Genomic DNA, 12768 nt, shown 5'->3' with positions numbered 1-12768 from the left:
AAGGTATAATTATTTCTACATTATGTAACCACTACGGAAGAGTAATACTTTCATTTACAAGAAAACGAGTTTTCAGTACAATAGACGTAAAACGGTTGATACTGGTTGTGAGACAGTTGGCTTCACCGTACCCACTAGAGTACACATACTAAGATCTGCATTATAACCAGAGTCTCTTGTAGGGAGAGCGTGACACTTGTGTAAAGATCTATACATGATTGACAACCCCGCACCTAAACTGTTAGCTACAGTTAGACCGACAGGTATGGGGTGACAAATGTCGTAAACAGTTCCGACGTCCGAAGCGCGTCGTTCAGGCAACTAGTCGCATTAATATGGTTATAATAACTCACATAGGGTATTGACAAAACATTTGGTTTATGGGCTAACGTACACTCAAATAGTTTTCACAAAATGATAAATCTTACTAAAACTATTTTCCAGTACAACATTACTTACATTCTTAGTCTTGGGATTGTGAGACTTACCACGAGGATAACACACATTCAAGAAGTTTTATATAAAGATAAAACTTCATGGCATTACTTTTCAGTACAACATTACTTACATTTTAGTCTTTGGATTAAGACTTACAGTTCATTTATAAAGAAAATATTGGATTTTCTGGAAGTATACACAAACATTTTACACGAAATAGTTACCGATTTTTCTCATACAAAACGCTTACGAACTTACCAACTTAATTGTTGACACTTTTCAAAATCACTTGTATTCTCAGGAAACCAGTAAACAGGTAATCACAAGAGTTTTTTGTGGATGGGACGTCGTCGCATCACGTTAATTATTCTTGTCATATGCATTTGATATTATGTAAACAATGTTTTGAGCACAATGTAACTTTATTAAATATTCAATACAATGGTTGTAATGCTTTGATCACTACTATTCAATTGTTATGATACTGTACATGAAGTCATCCACCCCCAGACGTTTCCGCCGTTCTGGTTTGGGGGTGTGACATACGCTAAGTTACATATTATGGGAACTAAATAATTTTAGAGGGTTAGGCTTTAACTTTATTGCACAGCTCTTGTTTGAGTCCAACCGTTGTAGTGTGAGACCTCTCATTCGAAGAATTATCTAGTTTTTGTAATATGTAATTGTATTCGTGGGCTAGTTAGAGGAAGTTAGCGGGAGTTCCTTCTTTAGCTGATGGTGGAGAGTGGTGTGGAGTTTGCCCTAGGAAAACCTAGGATGAGATCTAGTGTTGGGAGTCTTATCCGCATGGGAAATTGTGTGTTATATAAAGGAACTTGGTTGAGTTAAGGCACTTCTTGAGGAAAGTATAGATATATGTGGAAAGTCATATGGGCCCGTACAACTGGAAGCAGAGGATCCGTACTCGATTCAATAAGGGTTGCGATGAAGTCAGGGAGTTTGTGGAGTTATGATTCCCCCATGTTTATTCTTAATGTGTATTCTAATGGTTTGTATTGGTCTATTTTCAGTATGGTGGTATTGCGAGGCAGACCGGTTGGCAGTTCCGGTGTTGGGGAGGACTCGGGCTCAGGTTCTGGAGCCAGGCAGCTTGATGACTAGACGAGGGAGTTCATCTCGTCTGAGATTACGCGCTGTATACATGAGCAAACTCCTGTGATCTTTGGCATGGTCAAGGAGGGTATTCTAGAGATTCTTGATGAGCGGTTGAGCGCCTTTCGCGCTGAGATTGTGGATTTTGTCGGGACGCGTTCTCTGATTTTCAGGGAGTTTCGGGCATGTGGAGCACCATATTATCATGGGTCGAGGGGCCCTATTGCGAGCAAAAGGTGGTTAGAAGATGTTGCTAACACATTTCGTACCATCCGTTGTCATGAGGGGGACAAGGTCAGACTAGTTTCTTGTCTCTTGAAGGATAGGGCACGTGATTGGTGGGAGGAGGTAGGACGTGCTGTGGGTGATGATGTTGTGGATTTGATGACCTGGGGTGATTTCTCGACCAGGTTTCGAGTTTAGTTTGCACCGGTGATTGAGGTGTAACAGTCGGCGCGAGAGTTCCAGGATCTCCGTCAAACTACTGAGACGGTGACCGATATCACTACTATGTTCAGGGAGAGGGCACTTCTGGTTCCGAAATATGTGGCGGACGAGGAGATGAATAGTGAATGTATTGTGGGGCAAGTGGCTTCCTTCGATTTTGATAGCCGTGGGTTGTTGACTCTGCATCGCCAAGTCTGGGTTCCTTATTGGTGTGGTTTGCGCCAAATCCTGATGGAGGAGACTCACAAGTCGAGGTTCTCCATTCATCCCGGGGAGACAAAGATGTATATGGATCTTCGTCCTGATTATTGGTGGCCCTGCATGAAACGGGATCTAGCTTGGTAAGTGGAGCGGTGCTTGAGTTGCAGGAAAGTCAAGGCCGAGCATCAACGACCTCACGACAAAATGCAGCCGTTGGAGATTCCCGTATGGAAATGGGAAGACATCACTATGGATTTTATCATGAAGCTTCCCAGGACGGCGCATACATCCTATCCTCACCCTCTCAAGAGTGGCTAATCATTCCTTATCTGGCCGGCTGCTCACAAATATACTCATCAATGAAACTTCCACTAACCCTACAGCCACTCGCGTATGCTAATCATACATAACGTTGGATCCTATAGATATTCAAATACTTAATTCTACCCTAAGCCCACAACAAAACAATGAACAAGAAATAAGGCTAAACTAAACATTCTCAAGCTATAAAAGTTTGTTATGTACAACTAGGATGCATACACTAAGCAACTACAGTAACAATGTCAATTTCATACAAGAAGTCCTCTTAGGCTATCAGGCATCATATATCAGGAAATTCTATCATGAAATTTGTTAAGATCCCTAGCCTATCACTAGAATGCACTTCTATCATATCATAACAAATAATAGTGTGGTAACTTCGAACATACTTTCTTGCTCCGACTGATCGTACATTTCTCCTCTTATTGGGGTGCTTTTGAAAATAATTTGAATTTAATTTGAAAATTATTTTGAAAACTTTTTGAAAACCTTTTTCAGTTCCTTAGTTTGAGTCTAGATTCACACGAATGGTCATCCAATTCCCTCAAACTAGGTCTCTGATACCAACTTGTAACATTAAAAAAATCACGTTAAAAGAAACCATTGTTTTTAACCAAAACTATATCAAATACAAATATCCCAAGATCAATGTATCGTAAAATCTCCCAAAACATATCATCGAAGGATGTGTACGATCATGCCTTCGCTTTGCCACGGTCATCTGAAGTACCTGAAACAATAAACTAAAACTATAAGCCAAAGCTTAGCGAGTTCTCCTAAAGTACCACATAGCACAATCAAACAGATATACATAATGCATGTCGGGTCCACAACCTCCCGATTGGCTTACCCTGGCCCACAACCTCCCGGTTGGACTGCCCTGCATAGATTGTACTGGGTCCACAACCTCCCGGTTATATTACCATAGCCCACAACCTCCCGGTTGGATTGCCCTGGCCCACAACCTCCCGGTTGGATTGCCCCAGGTTTGTTGACAGACCACACAAAAGCTAATACAACCTCAACCCAACCATACTATGTCGTCATATAACATATAACATATATTCAGCAAACAGATAATCATATAACCAGTCAATAGTCTCACAGGCAGATCTATAGATCACTACCGCATAACAACATCCTATATACCAAGACTCAATTCTAACAGATCAATGCAACCTAGCAACATCCTCTAAACCAGGATACATAACTCAGTGGGCCAACATTGGTGCCTTCGACCTACAAATACAGTGAGTAAAAACTCACCTCTCAGTCTGAAAAAGATCTCTGAATAGGATACAATTCTGAATGACAGCTCAATCGGTCACCTATTCATCTAGAAATGATCAATATCAAATACCACTCAAAATACCCTTAGGTCAAACTTGGTCAAACCCTGGTCAAAGGTCAAAGTCAACAAGTCAACTCAGTCAGTTACAACGTCGTGGTTAGCTTCAGCCATGTCGTGGTGACTAGAGGACGAAACACTCGCATAGCAGCCATTCACCACGTCGTGGTAACTGTTCAAACCAACTTATTCTAATAAGCTCTTAATCCATTAAACCAACCATTCAAACTTCCCATAAGGCATTCTCTCATCCAATGAACCATTAAAATCGTTGCTTTATAGACATGCATGTCCAATGCATGTCTTGAACTCAAACTAGGTCAAATAGAGTAAAAAGGGGGCCCGGATCACATGCAAGAGTTGAAAACTCTAAGAAATTTCAGATCCAACACCCCTAACCCCAAAGGGACTCTGGGGATCCATAAGTTGGCAACTTTATGGAATTCCAACACTCCAATAAGTCCCAACATGAAGAATAAGGCTTAGAAGCCTAGATCTATGCACAAAGAACTAAAAAGCATGGAACTTTATGGCTTACAAAAGTCCATAAGATGCACAACAAGAAGATGAGAAGAGTCTCTTGTTGAATCCAATCCCAAAATTCACCTTCTTCTTCTTCTAATACCCAAAAATCAACACCAAAGGCTCGAAAGGCAAGTTGGAGGTTATGGTTTGCATGGAGGCTGAGAGACTGTGATGGAGACTGAGGGTGAGCAACGCTATCCATCATATTCCCTTAAATAGGGTCGCAAACCCCACAGATTAGGGTTTCTCATTTAACCATCACCACGTCGTGGTTATAGGCCACCACGCCATGGTGGTCATTAAAAAACCGCGATACAAAACTCTCCCCACGTCGTGGTGATGCTCCACCACGCCGTGGCCACCCCAATTAAGATTTATACATAAAAGTTGATTTATACCTGGACCGGATGTTACACAACTTTACGAATCTTCAATCAAACAACCCAATTCCAAAATTCATGTATTTCATGTTAAATGACCCTGCCAACCCTATAAATAATTAGGCTTTTTTATAGAGGTCAGCTTCTAGAAACAACCCTTTGACGGTCCGAAAACTAGAACATTGCAAGTAAGTTCACCATCTCATTCTCCCAAATCCAACGAACCCATTTCATCTTACTTGAACACAACAACATCATCCACCCTTGTTAGGGTTTCATACCTCTTGACTATAGTTCATTAAGTAGAATAAAAATATCTATAAAAGGATTTATACTCCTCTAAACCCAATATTCTCTTCGACATGTTTCTAGTCTCTAGCAAAAGCTTTACTTATTTTAGGTTTGAATTTTCTTTCACTAAAAGGGATAGATAATTGGTTCTATTTGCCATTTTATTCCATCTACATCTTCTACTTGTGCTTATAATTTTGATTCTCAAGTTTTTTGTGTTGATGTTTGTGTTTGAATATGTGTTTAGGTTGGTTTTCCGATCAGTAGGTTTTGTGTTTAGATTTCTTTTCCATATCATTAATTTGCAATTCATTGTATATATGGTTTTGTGTTTAAATTGTTGTTTTCATGTTGTTAGTTGAATATATGATATAAGGATGAGATTTGTGTTCTGTGTCGTGTTTTCATGACTGTGAAGGGATTTTTTTTTTTGGATGTCGATGGTGGTGGTGGTTGGAAGACAAATGGGATAAGATGGGTTAAGACATTGAGTATGGTTTGACTATTATAATTAAATACTAATATAAATTATAAATACATTAAAAAAAGGGGAAATGATACTAAATGGTAAAAAAAATTATATAGATGAGGACCAACACACAATAATTTAAAACAAGATGGACCATCTACGTCAAGAAAAAAAGTTAGTAACTAAACTTGTTACTTTTTGTAATGTACAAGGGCCATCTATGTGATTTTGTCTGAATAAGGATTAAATAATAGTTTCAATAACATAAATTAAGAAAAAAAAACTTGAACGACTGGTTAGTTGTTAGATGTTAAATTCGCCATGTTAGACTAAAAAATGGTAAATCGCATCCTTGCACGACGATGTGGAATCCGTCTCAAGGTCTCATCAAATGAAGATAAATCGCGGAGTACTAACCAAATTTCAAATGTGAAATGTTTAAATCTTGAACCCTATTTAAGGAATTTCACATCTTATTTGATAGACTTCATAAGAAAAACCTATAGACTAATACCAATTTTTATTTATAATGATATCTTATAGACTTATACTAGTGACAATTAAAATAGAAGTAATTATTTAAATAATTATAATAAATATAAAACGGTCCATTAGACTATCCTTATTCACAACTCAATTTTTTTTTGAAACGACAAACTAACTAACCTATTTCCAAATATCACATATGTCTCCTAAAAGACTTCTCTCATTTGAGAGAATCACACCTTACCGCTAGACCAAAGACCATTTGGTATAACTAAATCCAAATTTTCAATCACATTAACAACCCAACCAAAAACTATTATTTTATTTAATAAATAAAATTTATAATTTTTTTATTATAATATTTTTTTTTCAAAACAACTAAATTGTTTATGTAAGATACAAAAATATTAAAAAGACAAAATTGCAAAAATGGTCCATGTGGTATGCAATTTTTTGGGGTTTTAGTCCAAATCACGACTTTTTTGGATTGATGGTCATTTTGAGCTAGTTTGCTTGTGATTTTGGTCATTCGGTAAACTGAAAAGACTAAATTGCCCTTATTATATTTATTTTCCATTTTTTTCCAATAAATATTTATATATAAAAAATAAAAATAGGAGCCCACATACTCTCTCTCTCTCTCTCTCTTATTTCCGACACCCATTTCTCCCTTTTTCTTTTACTCAGATCCTTCAACACCTTGCATTCAACAAATCCATAGACTCCATTCTCTTGAAGTCTTGGATATGAGCTCAAATTTTATGTTTGGTTCTGTCCCAAATAACATTTCAAGATTACAAAAGCTTCATACTTTAACATTAGATGGAAATTTCTTCAATGAATCTATCCCTGGTTCGATTCCTTATCAAATCTTACCATTTTTAGCTTAAAGAACAACAAATTAACGGGTCATTTTCCTTCGTTAATTACCAAGATCACAACAATTACAGATTTGTCTCTTTCACACAATCAACTTTCTGGTAAATTACCTGATTTGAGTACTTCATCTAATCTATGTTTACTAGATTTGAGGGAAAATCATCTAGATTCTGAACTTCCATTGTTGCCTAAAGGAGTGATTGCAGTTCTTTTAAGCAATAACTCGTTTTCGGGTAACATTCCTGAACAATTTGGAAAACTTAACCAGCTTCATCATCTCGACCTGTCATCCAACTCACTGATCGGAACACCCCCATCTGCTTTATTCGTTTTGCCAAACATCACCTATCTCAATCTAGCATCCAATATGTTAAGTGGGTCTCTTCCGAATTCAATCAAATGTGGAAAAAAACTTGGGTTTGTTAATATTTCCAGTAATTTAATCGCTCCCTTCTTTTGTTCTTCACTTTGGAAACAGACTAAATTCTTCTGCACAAAGGGTGGATGAACCCATTAAATAGAAAACCTCCATCGATTGATTACAGATAATAAGAATAAAATCGGATTTTGAAGAAGGAAACGATTCGGAGAACCTTCTTGAAATCTAGATACCCACTGCAAAGGTGAGCGCCATTCCAGATCTATAAGAAAGGGGCGGTGAGGACCTGATGGTGAGCTTTTGATATATATTTGATTTGAGCATGAGTAAGGATGATTGCACAAACCTTGATTTCTGATCGTGGTGTTGGTGGTTGATTTGTGGTGGCTGGAAGGAGAGATGGTGGTGAGGAGTTGAGTTTTATGAAGAAGACGAGGGTATTGAAGAAGATGATGGTGGATTGTATCTTTGGGTATTGAAACCGGAGAGAGTGAGTGAGAGAGAGAGAGAGAGAGAGGTGGGCCTCTTATTTTTTTATTGTTTAAATAATTAATTAATTATTAGATTTAAGAAAAATGAAAGAAAAATAGAAAATAAATATGCCAAGGGTATTAAAGTCATTTCAGTTTACCGAAGGACCAAATTCGTAACGAAACGAGCTCAAAATGACCACTAATCCAAAACCTCAAAAAATGCATACCATAGGGACCATTTTTGCAATTTTGTCTATTAAAAATAGAGATAAAAATATATAACATTTATCTAGATATAATTTATTGGGTTTCTAAACTTAAATTGTATTGAAAAAGGATATTTTTATTTCTATTCTAAAACAATATACAAAAGTAACAAAACAATTATTAATAAAAAAATAGGCCAAATGATGTTTGCATCGAGTACCAGTCGTAGTTTTTGGAGGACTTTTGCTTACTTTAATATGTTTTTGGAGGACTTCTGTTTACTTTAATATGTTTTTGGAGGACTTTTGTTTGCTTTAATATTTATATACCAACCAACACATTCATTTATTCCATGAATGGGGATGGTCTTAATACTTGACTTTGAACTATGAGAACACGAACAATCATATAATTATATGAAATACACAACTTTGTATTAAATTTGGATTTTATATTGTAAAAGTCAAACATACTAGCCTCTTCGTTGGCCAAGATCTCAGTATAAATATGTTGCAACGTCTGGATCATATCAATATATACACCAAAAAAAAAAAAACATCCATACTTATGGAGACATTTTATATAATTTTTTCCATCATTGCCATTATATGGATTAGCAAAGCTACCTTAGGAAAAACCAGAAATTTACCACCAATGCCCTTCCCATGCTTACCCATATTGGGGCATCTTTACCTAGTTAGAAGCCCTCTCTACCGAGCCTTAGGTAAACTCTCCGCCCGTCATGGTCCGATGCTCATGCTTCAGTTCGGCACCCGTCGGGCTTTCTTAGTTTCTTCCCCGGAGGCGGTGGAGGAATGCCTCACCACCAACGACGTTGCTTTTGCCAACCGACCCCTTCTGCTTGCCGGAAAACACCTTGGGTATGACTACACCACCCTTGCTTGGTCAAGCTATGGTAGTCACTGGCGTAACCTCCGCCGTATCGCCTCCCTTGAGCTTTTGTCAGCTCACCGGCTACAAACCCTTAACGAGATTCGTGCGGAGGAGGTGCGGCTCATGGCTAAGAAGGTGTACCAGAAGGCGGTAAGGGATGGAACGGTGGAGATGAAGTCGGTGTTTTTTGAGCTTATGTTGAATGTGATGATGATGATGATTGCAGGGAAGAGGTATTATGGTGATTCGGTGGCAGACGTGGAGGAGGGACGGCGGTTTAAGGAGATTGTGAAGGAGACGTTTGTGGTGATGGAGACGACGAATGTGTCGGACTATTTGCCGTGGTGGAAGTGGGTGGGAGGGAGACGGTTGGAGAAGAAAATGGTGGCTTTAAAGGAAAAGAGAAATGGGTTTATGCAAGGTTTGTTAGAAGAGCTGAGAAGAAAAATGGCGGTGGTGGCGGAGGGTGGTAGATCGGAAGAGAAGAAGAGTTTGATTGAAGTTCTCTTGATTTTGCAAGAAACAGAACCTGAAAATTATAAGGATGAAGTCATTAAAGGATTAATGCAGGTATACCTTATTATTATATTTATATTTATATTATATTATTGTTATTGTTATTAATGCATCAGAACAAGAGATTTATTTAAAAGGAAATCTAAATAGAATCATATAAAAACGCAATACGTGATTTTAGGTATACAACTTGTAAGGCCTGTGATGAATAAATACTTCATTAATTAAACAAAAAGGTGTGAGTTGTTTAAAACTTAATCGATCTATTTATTAAGAAATTTATAAATCTCTTCTAAAAACAGTTATTAAAAAAATTTACATATTTATCTTTTAAAAAGTTTTCATTTTAATACTTGCAATTACTTAGCAATTATAATGTCTAGTCATATATATTTTAATAAATAATCAAATGATCTGATTAATAATTTTTTTTTAAAAATAATAAATTACAAAATAAAAGGTATAATCATACTACCACTTTATCAATTAACCACCTAAAATTCTAACTTTTGGTAATTAAACTCTTGCAAATTGAATCTTATTATAGGTATGTAATTAATGCTAGCTATTGCTATTGTCACAACCGATTGTGTCGATAAATTAGTTATTTCAAAAAGAAACCAAAAAATAATAAAGCTAGTTTAATTAGTAAAAATGATAAAGTAAATAATATACATTACTCTTTCTTTAGTCTTTTCTAAATGTTACCGTATAGGCCTATATAACTGTTTTTTTTTTAACAGCTTATATATAACTGTTTTTTTTTAATTTTCTGAATCGATGAAATACTAAACTATAATCCTCTAAGTCAATGCTTGCGTACGTAGCCCTTTGATCATATATATCGTCTTGGGAATACAAAAGCGATCAAGAACAAACAATATATTACTTATTGTGTTACAACTTACGTAAACTTTATCGATTTTCTGTGTATTTTAATTAGGTACTACTGTCAGCAGGAACCGATACCTCGAGTGGAGCAATGGAATGGATGCTATCGCTTTTGTTAAACAACCCCGAAACCCTAAAGAAAGCTCAGACTGAGATCGACAAGTGTGTTGGGGAAGATCGTCTTGTTAACGAATCAGACATATCAAACCTTCCTTATCTTCGTTGCATTATGAACGAAACCATGCGAATGTACCCACCTGGTCCACTCGTGTTCCATGAATCTGCAACGGATTGTACAGTCGGTGGGTATCACATCCCAAGTGGTACAATGTTGTTGATGAACTTGTGGGCGATGCAAAACGACCCAAAGAACTGGGAAAACCCTAAGAAGTTTAAACCAGAGAGATTTGAAGGGTTAGAAGGTTCGAAAGATGGGTATAAGCTAATGCCCTTTGGGTCAGGAAGGAGGAGGTGTCCTGCAGAAAACTTAGCATTGCGTATGGTGGGATTGGCATTGGGTACGCTTATTCAGTGCTTTGAGTGGGAAAGAACAAGCAATGAGATGATTGATATGACAGAAGGAAAGGGGTTGACCATGCCAAGAGCTAAACCCTTGGTGGCAAAGTGTCAGCCTCGTGAAAAGATGGCAAAACTGCTATCTCAGATTTGAAGAAAATAACGATTGATCAATGCACATTCTAGTGGAATTCTTTGTTAATTGGGTTAATCGTTTATTTATCGGGTACGGGTGTCGATCACAGTTCGGTAGTTAAGGGTCCCGGGTCAATTTTCTGATGAAGTTTACGTTAGCATATCCACAAATAATAAACAAGCAAAATAAGAAAGTTTAACATGTTCATAAGGGAGACCGATTCTTGTGGGGTTTCATGCCATATCTTCTTGACTTTAGGAGTAAGTTTGGAAACGTGATATATTTTCTGAGTAGTAGTAACTTTTTAATTAATTAAGCTGTAACTTGTTTTCGTTGAATATAACAAGTTTTTTCAATTTCCTTTTATCTTCTGCAAGCTTCATTTCACATACATACGTGAGTGTGGAGTGTGGGGCCTGAACCATCATTCTTTTTCAGCCTTATAAGATTCAATGTCATATTATACATACTGATCTGCCTACGTACATGAATACATGATTAAATTGATAAAAAGGACTAGATAGTATTTGATACAATGGTTGTACACTTGTACTATATGATCAACAATGGATATTTTTTTAACCAGAGTGTATTATTTATTAGTACTAGCAAGTTTTTAGAAAAAGGCTACACTAACTCTAGGTTATATCTTCGAAGAGCGAGCCCCTAAAGGAATGTGTTATCTTGGACTTTTGTTATTTATTTATTTACTATATGCATTCATTTTATATTAGTTTTAGCATGTTTTACATTTTTTCTACATTTCAATCATAACATTTTTATTTTGGACATTTTCACTTGTTTAATTTGAATATGTGGATTTCTTAATGTTTAGGACGACTTTCAGTGTTCCAGTCTACAAATTCAACAACCCATGAAGTATCGAATTTCAGCCTAGTTGTCATTGTTTAGTATAACCTAGCCCATTAGCTGCTACATTTTAGCCCAAGAAAATGACATGGTGACTGACAGCCCATTTACTGATCAAATGCAGCTAAAGAGACAATTTTAGCAATCCACTATGGGTGTTGTTTAGCTGCCAAATCATCACCTGATAGCCAATGTTTTATAAACAGGCCGGTCAAACCGATTAGACCGGGGGGGGGGGGGGAGCGGTTCAACTATCATCGGTTTTACGTCGATTTCTGTACCGGATTGAACCGGCCGGTTTTTAGAAAACCTAGTTGAACCGGTCAAAATAAACCGGTTAAACCGAATAAAAACACATAGAAAATAACCATTTGCATAATAAACTTTGGTGATTTTTTCAAATCTATTTTGTTTTCTTTAAATAAAAACATATGTTGTAAAGTTTTTTGATGTGTTTGTATTCATCTAAAACTATATTTTGTTTCGGTTATACTTTATTTTCTTTTTGACGTATGTGGATTGATATAAAACTCTAAAACTTATGGTTATGTGTTATTTTAATGTATTTGGATTAATCTACAACTTATTTTTATATATTTTTTTAATGTTTGCACTTGTAAACGTCAAATTTATGATTTATATATGTATGTGTGTGTAGGAAAATAGGAAAAAGATGAAAATTATAGAAACCGTTGACCCAGTGGTCGAACCGAGAACCGGTCACTATACCGTTTCAACTAAAAAACCGATTTTTAAAACATTGCTATTGCTAATAGCTATCCAAACACTCACATTATAAGCTTCTTTGCTTCTTTGATATTTGAGTAGTGGCCATGGTAACTTCACATTAACAACGGTAATTTTGCATTACTATTAATGAACACAATTCCTCAAAATGACGAAACAATGGTCAAAAAGTAATTTCACAGGGGTTCCACAATATCACAATGGAACCACAATTCATAGTGGGGTCCACAGTGGGCGTATT

At 36.6% G+C, this 12768-nt stretch overlaps 1 protein-coding gene across 1 annotated transcript; it reads left to right on the top strand.

Moving 5' to 3' along the window:
* Nucleotides 1-8506: 8506 nt before the first annotated feature.
* LOC145133739 (cytochrome P450 81Q32-like) lies at nucleotides 8507-11329 on the top strand. The gene is made up of 2 exons (XM_079068706.1): nucleotides 8507-9421; nucleotides 10311-11329. The coding sequence occupies exons 1-2, from the start codon at nucleotides 8525-8527 to the stop codon at nucleotides 10926-10928; spliced, it is 1515 nt and encodes a 504-aa protein (XP_078924832.1). The 5' UTR covers nucleotides 8507-8524; the 3' UTR covers nucleotides 10929-11329.
* Nucleotides 11330-12768: the final 1439 nt, after the last annotated feature.

This window comes from Lactuca virosa, chromosome 1 (genome assembly GCF_052849685.1).
Source record: "Lactuca virosa cultivar CGN04683 chromosome 1, Lactuca_virosa_CGN04683_v6, whole genome shotgun sequence".
In the NCBI taxonomy this organism is placed as follows: domain Eukaryota; kingdom Viridiplantae; phylum Streptophyta; class Magnoliopsida; order Asterales; family Asteraceae; genus Lactuca; species Lactuca virosa.
Note: the sequence above shows the minus strand (reverse complement) of the source record. Positions and strands in the feature narration are given on the sequence as shown.

Excerpts from the sequence above, each read along its gene's own strand:
- LOC145133739 (XM_079068706.1), top strand. The coding sequence starts at position 8,525 with ATGGAGACATTTTATATAATTTTTTCCATCATTGCCATTATATGGATT. Across the intron at positions 9,422-10,310 it reads TCATTAAAGGATTAATGCAG|GTACTACTGTCAGCAGGAAC; the intron begins GTATACCTTATT and ends TATTTTAATTAG.